The sequence below is a fragment of the Odontesthes bonariensis genome, chromosome 12 (assembly GCF_027942865.1).
Source record: "Odontesthes bonariensis isolate fOdoBon6 chromosome 12, fOdoBon6.hap1, whole genome shotgun sequence".
NCBI lineage: Eukaryota > Metazoa > Chordata > Actinopteri > Atheriniformes > Atherinopsidae > Odontesthes > Odontesthes bonariensis.
This window is the reverse complement of record NC_134517.1, coordinates 13,426,660-13,440,401: the sequence shown is the minus strand read 5'-3', so window position 1 is coordinate 13,440,401 and position 13,742 is coordinate 13,426,660. Positions and strand designations below refer to the sequence as shown.

General features: G+C 40.2%; 1 protein-coding gene across 6 annotated transcripts in view; it reads right to left on the bottom strand.

Moving 5' to 3' along the window:
* Positions 1-13,742, bottom strand: part of hecw2a (HECT, C2 and WW domain containing E3 ubiquitin protein ligase 2a) — a 47,998-nt gene that overhangs the window by 18,357 nt on the left and 15,899 nt on the right. For 4 of the 6 annotated variants that reach the window (XR_012772533.1, XM_075479143.1, XM_075479144.1 and 1 more), the window contains exons 5-16: positions 13,440-13,506; positions 12,832-13,001; positions 12,601-12,740; positions 11,226-11,326; positions 10,280-11,142; positions 8,069-8,372; positions 7,747-7,839; positions 1,958-2,108; positions 1,384-1,490; positions 1,134-1,258; positions 773-958; positions 460-594 (exon numbers count right to left, since the gene is read on the bottom strand). Coding sequence is in view for 5 of the 6 variants with exons in the window: in XM_075479143.1 (XP_075335258.1) it covers positions 460-594; positions 773-958; positions 1,134-1,258; positions 1,384-1,490; positions 1,958-2,108; positions 7,747-7,839; positions 8,069-8,372; positions 10,280-11,142; positions 11,226-11,326; positions 12,601-12,740; positions 12,832-13,001; positions 13,440-13,506 (2,442 nt within the window). In the remaining variant the exon portion in view is untranslated. The remainder of the gene's footprint in view (positions 1-459; positions 595-772; positions 959-1,133; positions 1,259-1,383; positions 1,491-1,957; positions 2,109-7,746; positions 7,840-8,068; positions 8,373-10,279; positions 11,143-11,225; positions 11,327-12,600; positions 12,741-12,831; positions 13,002-13,439; positions 13,507-13,742) is intronic. The other 2 variants (XM_075479145.1, XM_075479146.1) reach the window with 2 other exon arrangements.

Here is a 13,742-nt window from a genome sequence, read left to right as displayed (position 1 = left end):
GTAGTGATATGAAGGTAGAGAGAAATAGCTCCAAGCGATGTGAGGTCTGACTTTTTTTGTATGGACGATTTTGTGATGCAAATATTACTCTTTTGAACACATATTGTTTTGAGAAGCAAGACGCTTTATTTTTTAAGCCCCAGCCAACTAGCCGGACTACTTACTTCAACGCCAAAACTCGGCTGGAACTCGGCTCACAGGACGCAGCAGGGGGTAAGTCAATGTTCATAAATGATATTGCTAATATTGGATGTCATACAGCTTCATGTCAAAAGAGGCAAACTATCCCTTTAAGGCTTACGCGACACTGTCAAACAAGCTATAGAGGCACCTTGGCTGTACCTACAATTCATAAACTGAGTAAGTATTTTCCCCTCCAAACTGGTGTCTAACATCGTGTATCTGTGTGAGCCTTTACGCTGAATCCAGGTGTGACGGCAACAGCGGCTTGTCTCTCACCTCTCCAGCACTGTGGCTGCGCTGGCGGCTCAGATGCTGGCGATGGGCAAGCAGCCCAGTGGAGCGAGAGCTCTGGAGGGGCAGCCGGGGGTCAATGAAAGTTGTTGAGCGACAGTTGTGATCCACAAAAAAGGGCTGAGGTTTGAGATCCAAATACAGATCAGATATTAAAATACAGATCTGATAAAAGCAGTATTTAGAAAAAGAAATACATTAAACTACTGGACAACTGACCAGAGATTATAATTACTGGATAGATCAGGGTAAGCGCTATCCCTTGTCAAGGCAGACTTCCAATTGCACAGAAACCCACCTTCCCGGTATGGTCGTGCTTCATCTCCCAGCCCCGGGGTAGCTCCAGCTGCTTGTTGGCAAACATGTTGAGAAAGGTGACGAGGTCGCGGTTGTGCTGGTAGCGCTCAAAGTAATGAGCATCTCTGCGCACCTTACTGATCATGTGCTTCAGGCAGGTGTTGCTCGTAAACATGCGGTAGGCACTCTGGGTAAAGAGAGCAGAGTCAGAACGCAGATCAGACACACAGCTTTAGGGTCATTTTAAGAGTCAAAATGGATGATAATGTCAATAATATGTGGTCGATAATAAAAGTGGGTTTTGTTCTGCCAGCAGCTCTGACTCTTTAGATATGTCGTGTATATAAATACGTCAGACTGACAGGGTTAGAATGCAGCACGGTGAAAAAGTCAGGGCTGCACAGGAACTTGGCGCTGGGGGATTGGAGTAGCAGGGAGAGGCGCGAGCGACCGCTGGAATGAGCGACTGCGCTTTCTCGACGGTACTCTGCAACAGATTCAAGATAGAGTCGAAGTGAGAGGCAAGAAAGACACTCAAAGCAGCTTATGTCATGGAAATGTTTTTTTTTTTTTCTCTCCTTGCTGTTTCTATGTTTGTCTACTGAAACTCACCAGAAATGGAGTGGGGCATCATTTCACCCTCTGGTTCAGGAAGCAGGTCAGTTGAGCTTTCCTCTGGTCGATCACTGTTGGTTATTGTCCTCCTGATGCTTTGATATCTGTGATAAAGAGTAAATAGACAAAAACTGAAATGATAGGTTTTCGCTGGTTTGTCAACTACTACTTCCTATACCAAAAATAATAAAATTGATAAAATAATAGATTCAAATGGGGCATTTTCAGTGAAGACAGAATGAGGGAGAAGCTCTTCTCTTCTTAAAGCTTTTACCTTTGTTCATTCAAAAATACAGAAGTTAAACAACTGAAAGATGAAAAGACACAAAGAGCCAACCATAGGCTACTTTCACTTGAAAGAGAACACATAAAAACGTAATATAGAGGTTTTTTTCTTTTAGGTGCCAAATTTGGTTTTGCATCCTTGTCTATTTAAAGCAACTTCTGGTAATGGTGACCATGAGTTCTGTGGGCTACTGAATACGTCCATATAGTGTTTCTCACTGCTCATGGATAAGATATCCCGATGATCATTACCATCATCAGAGTCATTTTCCTTCTCAAAGCCCACCTGCGGTTAAGCTGCTCCATCTGCTGAATGGAGTTGGAGCGGGTCAGGCCCTGCGGGGCGGGTGGTCCAGTGGGACGCTGCCATGTGGTCGTCCTGTTCACGTGGTCCACAAAGAAGATCCTTCCATGGCTGTCGATCCTCGCCTCCCAGTCTGACAGGCAATTAATAATGGATACAAAGTAGGAGTTTAATGCCTCAAGGGGGACATAACTAAAAATAAATGTTGAAAATAGCCAAAATTGTAAGTAACACAATATAAGAATTTCATTCCTGTTGCAAAAAAATGTAAGAGATTTCAGAGATTGTTTTTATTTTCTTCTGTTTAAGAAATTCCTAACTGAATTGAATAGATTTGTAAATAGCTTATGTTCACTCTTTTGTTGCAATCGGCTCCAGAGGATTCACACGTTGCAGTGGGTGAAGGTGAAACATAAAACGATAACAACGGAGGTGATCAAAATGCACGTGAATTTTAAAAATGCAGTAGAAACTGAAGTAATAGAAGTAACAGAGTGATAAGTTCTAAAATATTTAGATTTATTTAAAACAGTTCTGAAATAATGAAAACAGAGCCATTTCCACAAAGTTTAAATGATTGTCCATCATTCATAATACAAAACCTGCCATGTGGAAAGTGACCTCAAGTGTGGATATCGTTTCAGTTTTTTTTCAGAAAAGTGCACAGCCGTGGCCTAGTGGTTAGGGAGGTGGACTTAAGATCAGAGGGTTGCAAGTTCAAATCCCGCCATTACCTCTCCCTACACCTCTATCCACGGCTGAAGTGCCCTTGAGCAAGGCACCTAACCCCACATTGCTCCTGTATCTAAATAGCTGTAAGTCGCTTTGGATAAAAAGCGTCAGCTAAGTGTAATGTAAAATTAACTGCGTATAAACTATAAATGCTGGTATCATTATCACAAATGGTTGCTATATAAAAAACTGCATTTGGTTACTCTGTACTGTTAAATTTAGAAACATCTTTCTTGAGCATGTTAGCATGCTAAAATGTACTCGTTAGCACAAATGGTTTCTATATAAAAAAATATATACTACATTTATTTACAGTTTGGCACTAATATCGCATTACACCCATTCAACCAATATATAAGAACAAGTGAATCATTTGGGATTAAAGGTTGTTGGTCTTGCCAGCAAAATTCATGAGGCAAAGACTGAAAGTTTAGATGTCTTGTCATACTTCAAAGGCAGGATTTGTCAGGAAAATACTTTAATCAGCATTCTAGTTGTCTACAGACAGGTTCTTACGAATAGTTTTAATTTAATTGAAACCTTTGTGATGAAAACTGTAAGCATAGATGAAATAGTAATAATAATAATATAATGTCAAATCCACTACGCAATGCAATGTTATGTGACATGTTAGTCGTGACTCATGAAAAGGTTACAATATTTTGGCGTCACACTTTTTGCCACTTTATCATGGTTTGTAATCAGACTTTTCCTGTTTACCCCTATATTTATAAACTTTATTAAGACAATGTTTTACATAAACCTGGTGCAGTTTAGGAGTAATGTTTATCCGCCCCTGAAAATGACAAAAATAAACTGAATCTGAAATATTTGGAGCAGACTTTTAATATTCAGTGACTTTATGAACAAATCTAATTTTCAGAACTCTCCTGTTAATATTAAACTAAAGTTATCATGCCAACCAGACATCTAACCTTCATTCCCAAAGCAGACCAAAAGCAGCGCTGCTACACACATTTCCATAAAATACAAAAACACCCCATTCACACAGATTATTACTGAGGGATTCAAAATATCATATTTAGCTCTTTCAAAATATTGAAGCCTACAATAATGACTTGCACTAAAGATCTAACATACAACACACTAAGTCTTCACGACAAATCCACATTTCAAAGCCTGGATTCCAGTTGTCTCGATGAATTACAACAATCCAATTGGCTCTTCACTCTTCAAGTTTTCTAAGTTTCTAAAATAAAAACCTCAACCATTGTCAAATGCACAACAGCTATTCCCCAATTTAGAGGTGTTTTGAAGCCAAGCAAACGAAGCCAAGTCTACGAGCATTGAGATGGCTGCCTTTTTGCCACTAAGTGGGGGATTACAGAGTACAGCTACATGTTTTTCCCCTGTCTGATGACATCAGATGCATTCCTTCTAAAATGTATGTATTCACTCATTACTCTGTGTGTATATTTAACCTTCGTGCCTACTCGTATCTCTGCAGTACATGGATAGATTCCAAAGAAACAGTGTGATTTGCTTATCTAAATAAATATCAATCATGAGTATACGCATGAGTGCTCTGAGGGACTGTCCGGGTTAATCACTTCCAAAGCTTCCAGGATTTAATTGAATTTTAATGATCATTTTGTATGAAGACAATTTTGTCGTATGCAAATTGAAGCAAACTCAAGTGTGGATTTAATGTGGAACCTAATCTTTGGGAGGCCCCATCAACATCCCTGTGTGGTAATGATGATTCAAAGACACAGATGGGGGATTTCCACAGTAGGAAGAGACAGACTCTACCCTCTATTTACAACAACTTTTGTTCTTTGGAGATGATTTGAGGGACTCTTTCCCACTAATCCTGTGCCATAACTTATCTGGAGTACATTAAAATAACAGCTATCGAAAGTAGGGCTGGGCGAGTTAACTCGTTATTATCGCATTAACTCATTAATTATCTAACGCCGATAGATATTTTATTGCGCATTAGTGCAGGTTTTATTATCTATTTTCTTATTGTAAAAGTCTGTTGCTGTCTGCTGCGGAACTGGAAAAGAAATACATTTTTAAAATTTTTTAGAAAACTAATTTTTTTTTTATTAATTGGCGGTGTAATTGGCGGATCCACCAAACATGGAGAAGGGTATGGAACTTTTACTCGGCCATTTTCATTTTAAAGTTCTTCCAGAAGGCGGAGTCGACAGAACCAAAGTCATCTGTAAACACTGCCAAGTTGAATTGTCTTCTCACCGTAGTAGTTCCAGTCTAAAATATCACTTAAAGGCAAAACACACAACTGATAGCAGCAAGTCATTCAAGGAAACAGACAGTGGAGCGAGGCTTCTACATAAAAACTACATAAAAATGCTGATGTTAAAAGTGCGTTTGCACAACAAATGTTATGGCACTTTCATTCATATAGCAGCACATTTAAAATAAAACTAAATCCTCAAAGCTATACACTACTTTTGAATTCATTTTTGAATTTTGCATACAAATGGGATTAATTGTGATTAATCAGGGAAATCATGTGATTAATTAGATTCAAAATCTTAATTGTTGCCCAGCCCTAATCAAAAGCTATCAGTGAATAACCAAAAAACCTTCCTCTGTGTGAGGAGCCTCAGACAGACCAAATGTTCCTCCCCCTACCTGGACATGTCAATCAAAAGAATGCCTTGACACGTATCCGCCTTTTCTCTAGCAAGAAAAGAAACAGACTTCTCACACCTCTACTAACTATTTTCTTAAGATACACTTTCAGTTGGATTTGTAAAACCGTGTTAAATATGTTTTATACTTTTGTACAGATTCTTTAAGGTTTTCAGTGATAACCCAAGCTGTACTACGATACCTTTTTCACGATTGTACTTGGTATAAGGAAGAAATCCCTATTTAGGAAAAAACTTTTCTATGGAGCCACATTACCACCTTGTGGTCTGTAGCACTGAGTAGAATAGAATAGACTAGAATAGAAGTAGAGTAGTTAAACCTAAATTAATTAAGTAACCAGACATTTATATGAAGTAACTCAACTGTTAATTGATGCTCCATGTTTCTTTTTGTGCTCAATTGTTAAACACAGTTTGGTTCTTTATTTATATCTCGTAACTTTACAGATATCCATCTGAATTTGAGATTTCAAGATCCACACCCGAAATTCATGTTATTTTAGTTCAGAGTTACATGTCTTTTTATTTTATACGTTTATTTCCTGCCTTTATTTTTATATCTTAACAAAAGAATGGCGAAATTGAGTCTTTATTTTATCAAACTTTTAACACAGGAATTAAAACTTCTACTTTATACTTTGACCAGGCAAACCCCATTATGTTTTCAGGCATATTATTGGCTGAAAGTTGAGCCTAAGCCTGCGTCATGCCCCGCCTCTGCGAATCAAACTTAGAAAAAGAAGAAATCAGAGTAAGAGAGAGAAAAGAAAGAAGAATGAAATAATAGAAAGACATGTGTTTTTTTTGTTCTTTTTTTTTTTTCCAATCTCGTCTCCATGTCATTTGTTTTTCGTCGCACGTTTTAACCTTCGCTGCTGCATAATATTACACAGAGTAATATTTTTCCCTGCAAAGAAAGCCAGTGTAAGCTTGTCAACTTTTTGTTAATAATTGTTGTGAATTGAAGTTGACATCACCGGAGTTGGTTGGTTGACCAAACAAACAAACCAACATTTTTAATGGTGAAGTCTCAATATCAAACCAATATCAATAGTCTCCATGGCAACAAGAAGCCCCACTGGAGAAATGAGACCTATCGCAACTTCCCAGGCACGTTGAATGTCCAAGGAAATTGATCTTCAACCAGCTGACTACCGAGAAAGGCCCAGAGAGACCCACTTGGATAAGTTGGCCATCGACCTGGTGTGTTCACAGCTGATTAACTGGGCTAAGTGCCAACCAGTGTAAGGTCTACCATCTTCTTCTCCTTTTCGGACGGTACGGTGGTGTCGAGAGAATTCACTGTTAAAATGAAAATGACTTCAAAGTTGATAGCTTTTAAACCGTAAATAGTGACTAAAATTAAGACCCAATCTTAGCAATTCTGGCACATTTCTCCATTCTCTTGTCCCTTTACCCAAACCATAAGGTGTTTCCTATGCCTCCACAAAATTTGTACTTTAAGGTTCATGTCTTTGGTAACATCTTTCAACAAATAGTTCATATATATTTAATAAGTTGTTGTTGAATGGAGGGATGGTGGTGGATGCTGCCCCCCTGTTAGGTTTATTAAATTCAATAGTGAGAACGCTATAAAATACACAATGACTTGACAAATAAAGTAAAGAAATGGATAAATACACCTGGCCTGGTGAAACTCTGCCCCTCTTTGGGATTATTGTTGAAAAACAAAGTCCAAAATCCTTTAAAGCATTTAAAAAAATGTTTCTCTGCTCTAATAAAATCTCAGTTTTATAATTGCACCATTATCTGACAAAATCACGGACCAAATTAAACTGTGCAATGATTAAGGCTACATTCAGAGGTGTGCTGATCTCCCTGAGAAAAAGTTAGAAGTCAGACAAAATGTCTCAAATGTTTTTCGAAATTGCACAGCCTTGTAATGCGCCACAAGGACTAGGAATAGTGCGCATGTGCAAGCAGCTCATAGGCACTGCTGCCTTTGATGGAGCAGAGCAGATACAGGAAATGCAGATGCATTTGTTTCTGTTGTGGGGAAAAGACCTGATCACATGAGACAATCTTTGGCATGTTTGTCTAACAAGGTGCTAAATTTATCTTCAAGTTGCCATTTTGAGAAAAAGAATTCCCTGAAGGGTCTGAAAAGTAACCAAATTTGGCATGACAACCTTTACCATCCATTTTTAATCTGTTTCATTACTTAATAAGGAGTCACTGATTCCATGAGGAGGTCAGTCTGTGGGTGCTGTTTTCCGCATCTGGGACTCTATTGTTAAGGACTCTCACGATCGACAACAATAACAATGGTCGTACAACAGACACGCAAAAAAAGACACTCTGCTACACACACACACACATACACACACAGCACAACAGAAAAACAATAGGGTGCATGCAGACACACACACTCACTGGGAGGAAGAGGCTCGTCCACACGCTGGTATCGATGAATGTCATGACGCACAGAGGGAAGTGAACGGACAGGATGGCCGTTGACGTGGGTTCCTGAGCACAGACATCACACAAAAATCAAGACGGCAGAAAATCGTTTTTCTTTTCAAATGAGATGAAAATGATAAGTACTGTGTTGAAGTCAAACTAATTAACTAAATTAATTGAACAAGCATCTAATATATATCCAAATAACATAAAAAAAAGAACACATTTTTACAGATGCATTCATCAAAAGTATAAATTCTTCCTCTATCCTCAAGATTTGCTGAAAGCTGGATACCTTCCTCGCTTTCTGTTTCCGTGGCCACTTGCTCTGAATCCACAGATGCCACCTCCTCGTGTATCTTTGTCTCCTTTCCTTCCTGTCCTTCAGCCACACCCCCTGCGGCCTGCAGGCTCAGCCTCCTCACGCCGATCTCCTCGACCTCCTCTCGATCACTGGCAGGCGGCCCCTCTCCCTCAGCGTCTGTGGCTGCAGCTTGCCCACCACCTTCATCATCTACAGTTTGACTGGTTGGTCTGGTGCCTGACTCTACATTTCCCCCAGGGTCTATAGCGGTCTCTGCTCCTTCCTCTGCTTCCTGCTAAACATAACAAACAAATAGAAAAAAAGAATTACTCCACAAAGACACTGATCTGGGATCCCACTGTCAGTGTCAGTGTTAGCTCAGGTTTATGTAGATGATAGCAAAATGTCAGGAGCAATTTACATCATAAAGCATGTATGCATATACAAGTCATCCACTCCTACAGATGCAAAACATCTGTCAATTATTAAATAGTAGCTCACAACATCAAACCATTTTTGCTCCATCACCAAGACAACATTAGAAAGTTTGACTTTATGTAAATATGCAGCGGAGTATGGGTGTGACAGCTTAAAAGAAATGATCATAGAACATTTCTGGCAGAAAAGAAAGAAAAAAAAAAAAAAAAAAAAATCAATGAGAAGTGGAAATAGCACCGGGGCCGACCGGTTCACTGTTCCTTGCAAATCACTACAAGACAAAACGACGTCCGAGTAAATGACTGCAAAAGACATTTACCACCCAAGAGGCAAAGCAGAATGTTGATGATTCGTTGACTAGTTAAAACAGTTTTCCCCAGAACGACAAGAAACACATAAAACTGCTGAAGTTCAGGAGATGCTGCTGCTCGGTACAATCTGCACACTGTCGAGACACGAATGGCACACCAAAATAACAAAAGAATGTTTGTTCCATACGCAGTCCACATTCTCAGTTTCCTGTGGCCAACAATAGGCTTTATATGATGATGTCAAGTCAGGATGAGTGTGGCTTCCTAAACTCAGTCAAAGATACATGAGATATAGCCAAAAACTAACTCAAGTCAGGCACAACAACTGACTTTTGGCTCACATCTGGTCCACATCACACTTGCGAGTGCAATAACCGAGCCAAAGTGCACCAGGTGGCCCAGATTAAGCTAAATGAGTCTCCTGTCTGGGCCATTTTAACAATAAAATCTTTAAAGAATTTACAACATTACAGTGCAATCTACAGTGCCTGTTTAAAGTTAGGTGCTACATTTCTCAAATGTCTGTTTTTCTTGGTTTCTTGCTTGTCGTCACTGTGCATGTAAAGTCATAGTACGATACTGTCTCAGCCATTGTGTGCAAACTGGGCATTTAAACCCGGTTCCTCCCCACCCCGACGAATGAAAGATAATGAGCAGTAGTGGTGTTTTATTTTGAGAAAGTGAATGCAAAAAGCGGTGACAGCTTTTGTACCCCAGCTTTGTATTTGTTGTCTGACATTGTCATACATTCTAAGTGTGATGTAACATTATGTCAGTCACATACTCTGAGGTTTTCAACAGTCGTTAAATGCTTTGTGACAGTTTAAATTTTCTGCAATTTTCACACCAGTCAAAAGCTTTTTGAAGCTTTGAAAGTTGCTTAACCACATAACCACATTCACCTTACATATAAATGTCATTATTCCAAAATTGTATCTGACAATCACTTTGTCTCCCCGCACCAAGCACTTCATATCAAACAATGTAAAGAATACAGCTTAATCCATCCGCAGTGTATAGATCACCCTGTACAACAGCAGCCTGTGGTGCTTCATCATTTTTGTTGGATGATTGATTTGAAAATGATGGACTTGGTGTGCAAAGGCTTTGAGTCAGAGAAATAAATCATCGCTTACCATCTGTTTCACAGAAAAGGCATTCAAAAGCACAAATGAACATGTCCACATTTCGGCACATTTCAACACAGAATCACAGGAGAGTAATCCGTTGGCAGATTGTGTGTGAACTCCCCATTTTGTCAGTCGATTCTGAATGTGTGTTTTGCTCAGGCTCAGCCAGCCAGAGAGAAGTGCAGGAGGACAAACATAAAAACTGATCTTTAAAGCATCTCTAGAGAATTTGGCAACTTTTTTCTTACTTAAAAAAAAAAATAAAGGTAAAACTATAAAAAAAACAGGTAAAATTTGGGATAAATCCCAGCTTATGAACTTACCACAGCAGTGGTCAGTGTGATTGGAGAGCTCTCTGATGATGAGAAGACAGTCTGTGGTGCTGTTGCCATAGAGCAGGTGTCAATATCTGATGAAGGGTCCTCACCAGGTTCCAATCCTTGCTCGGTTACCTCTCCGCCCTCTGGAAAAGTAAGATGGGTTCTGGCTTCTGTGTATGGAACCTCCTCAACCTCAAGAAAAACATCTGACTCCAAAATATCGTCCAAGTCCAGATCTGCCTCTACATCCAGGGCCGGCTCTACCTCAGGAGGCACATCCTCTGTCAGAGTGCCCACACCCGCCGACTCCTCTTCCTGCACTGACTGCTCCAGTTGCTTAGGTTCCTGCTGAATATCAGGAAATGGGTCATCTTCATCAGGGCCCCCAGCAGCATCTGAAGGTTCTCCATTCATCAGCAGTGGTGACAACGGCACCGGAACAATGTCATTAATTCCAGACCTCTCCTCGTCCTCATCTGAATCGATGTGCAACATGGCACTTAGTCTTGTGTGTGTGGGAAAACTAGAGCATAATTTAGGTGATGCAGCACCCATAGGTCTCTCACCAGGGCCTTTAGGGGCCTCAATAGCATCCAGACCCTCACTGAGTGACCTCTGGAACATTTCATGGCCTGAAAGAATTGCAGGTTCCACTAGTCTGCCCTCTGCTCCAACAAGAGAAAGGTCTTTGTCCAGGCAGGCTGTGGCTCCACCTTCCCACATGCCTTGAGACCCCTGGGAGCCAGTAGGAGAGGGGCCAGCCGAGACCACACCTGGAAGATGATGGGGCAAGTCCTCATCATCAGATGGAGTTCCTGGAGCTCCATTCAAGTTTGAAATGCCAATGATAGAATCAGGAGAGGCACCTAAAGAAGGCAGGGAATGTTACATTTTAACAAATGATTCTATCTCAAATGCACTGTTAAGTTGTGGTCAAAGTCAGAGTTACCATCTGGCCCAGTTGAGGTGAGCTCAACTTTGAACTGCAGCTGCCCGCTCACATGTTCGGTAGGCAGGCGCCGACACAGGGGGAAACTCACGGGCTGGACCCTGCATGAAAAAACAAAGAAAAAATTAAATATATCATAATTAGGGCTGGGCAACGATTAAAACTTTTAATCTAATTAATCACATGATTTCCCTGATTAATCACGATTAATCGCATTTGTACGCAAAATCCAAAAATTCATTCAAAAGTAGTGTATAGCTTTTAGCATTTAGTTTTATTTCAAATGTGCTGCCATATGAATGAAAGTGCCATAACATTTGTTGTGCAAACACACTTTTAACATCAGCATTTTTATGTAGTTTTTATGTAGAAGCCTCGCTCCACTGTCTGTTTCCTTGAATCACTTGCTGGTATCAGTTGTGTGTTTTGCCTTTAAAGCTGCCGTCGGCAACTTTTTTTCAAATTAGCTTGAACTGTCATGGGATTCTGGAAGTAGAATATTAAATAGGCTGTTTAGGAAAAATCCCAAATTCTGTAGCTCCCTCTGAAGCCTGTAATCGTGCCTGCAAAAAATCGAGCTCTCACGGCTGTTTTTAACCAATCACGTTTAGTTTATCATTTATCTATTATCTGAGCAGAACAGTCACCAACCATGCTGAGCGTGAGTCTGCCCCCAGCTTGTGTGCGCGCACACTGGTGTCAACTCACGTGCACAACCTCGTCCACAGAGGGGGAGGGGTTTGGGGGGTTTGCAGCTTGGTAGAGGTTGGGGGAGGGACCTGAAAGTTGTATCAGTTCGAATTTTCCGACTTTAGACTCGGAATTTAGAAAACCTGCCGACGGCAGCTTTAAGTGATATTTTAGACTGGAACTACTACGGTGATAAGACTTCAATTCAACTTGGCAGTGTTTACAGATGACTTTGGTTCTGTCGACCCACAAAATGAAAATGGCCGAGTAAAAATTCCGTACCCTTCTCCATGTTTGGTGGATCCGCCGATTACTTTCTTTTCCTGTCTCTCTAAACTTTCCTATCCATTAAAGGCACAAAAGCCCTCCAAAAATTTAGTTTTTTTAAATTTTCAAAAAAAAAAAAAGAATTTAAAAAAAAACAAAAAAACCCAAAATATATGAAAATATTTATCGGTATCAAATAATCAATGCGTTAACGCGATAATAACGCATTGCCCAGCTCTAATCATAATATATCATCACGGCCAGGTGTGTATCAAACAATAAGAATATTACAAAGAGTTATCCGTCCAAATGACATTAGGCTTCAAAGGACTGTCTTATACATTTTGTGATATTGTGACTGTTTCACAAAACTGTGAGTGAGGTCATGTCTGCGTGTCTCTGTAAATCTGATACATACCCTGGTATTTTTTCAATGAGGCGTTGCACAGGGATAGTCAGCTGGCCAAGGAAGCGTTTTATGATCGGTCGGCTTTTTGCAAACTTGTCCTTCACCTCAATGTAGAGGATATCTGTCATCAGTGCCACAAATGTGTATTTCTGTTGAAAGGCAAACATGTTAGCAAACTCTCCAAGTTGCGAAGACCTCCATCGACTGATAAAGACTTTGCAGGAAAAATAAGGATATCACCTCTCCGTGCCAGACAGGGTTGGTGGTGTTAGCGATGATGGCCGATCGTCGTTCCTGTCCGTGATGGCTGAAGATGGGGAAGACACTCCTCTTACCAGGGTGGATGGACATTTTCAGATATGGATCAGGATTAAAAAACATGCCCTTTTTCAGGCCGGAGGCACGAAGATCTGCAAAAAAAACAATGCCAATGACAAGAGCCAAACATCTAAGCAGGGTCTCTAGCCATTTCCAGTTTACCCGACTAATGACTTGCAGAAACATAATGGCTGACAGGGGAAAGTGGCTGAACAAACTTGATATTCAATTGTAATCTCATGAGAACAGTCCTGACATTGACCGACTTCAGTAGAAAACTGATAACATTCTTCATGTATCTTTGGCAGGAAAACAACTCTTTCAGTTCCAAAGCAACTGTGTTTCTTGGAAACATTTTTTTTCAGTTTACTGTAAGGTTTCCTGATGGTACTGAAAGGCAAGGACAAAGATAACTCAGCTTAAATCCAAACATCTGGTCTGTGTGTTTGTAGAATTGGATAAATTGACTCAAAGTTACTGGTTCTCCCTTCTCTACTGCCCAAACTTTAAAAAGAGAAATCTAAGCTCACCTGTCAAAGTAAAGCTGATCAGTTTCCGAGGATGCTCAACACCCACCTGCTCTGCCAGCCCCTCCACCTATGAAAAAAAGAGAGAACGTCACACTCCCAGCACCACACTGAACACATAACATAGTACTAACGTGTGTTTAACCCTTATACATATAAATGGCAATAGATGAGAGAACTTGAGAGATTTAGTTAATTAAATGTACTAATAGTTGTGGCCTTGTAGCGAGGATGCATTGCTCAAGTGTCCAAGAATTGATTGTGACGATGAGTTATATATCTACCTGAACAACATGGCTCAATTCT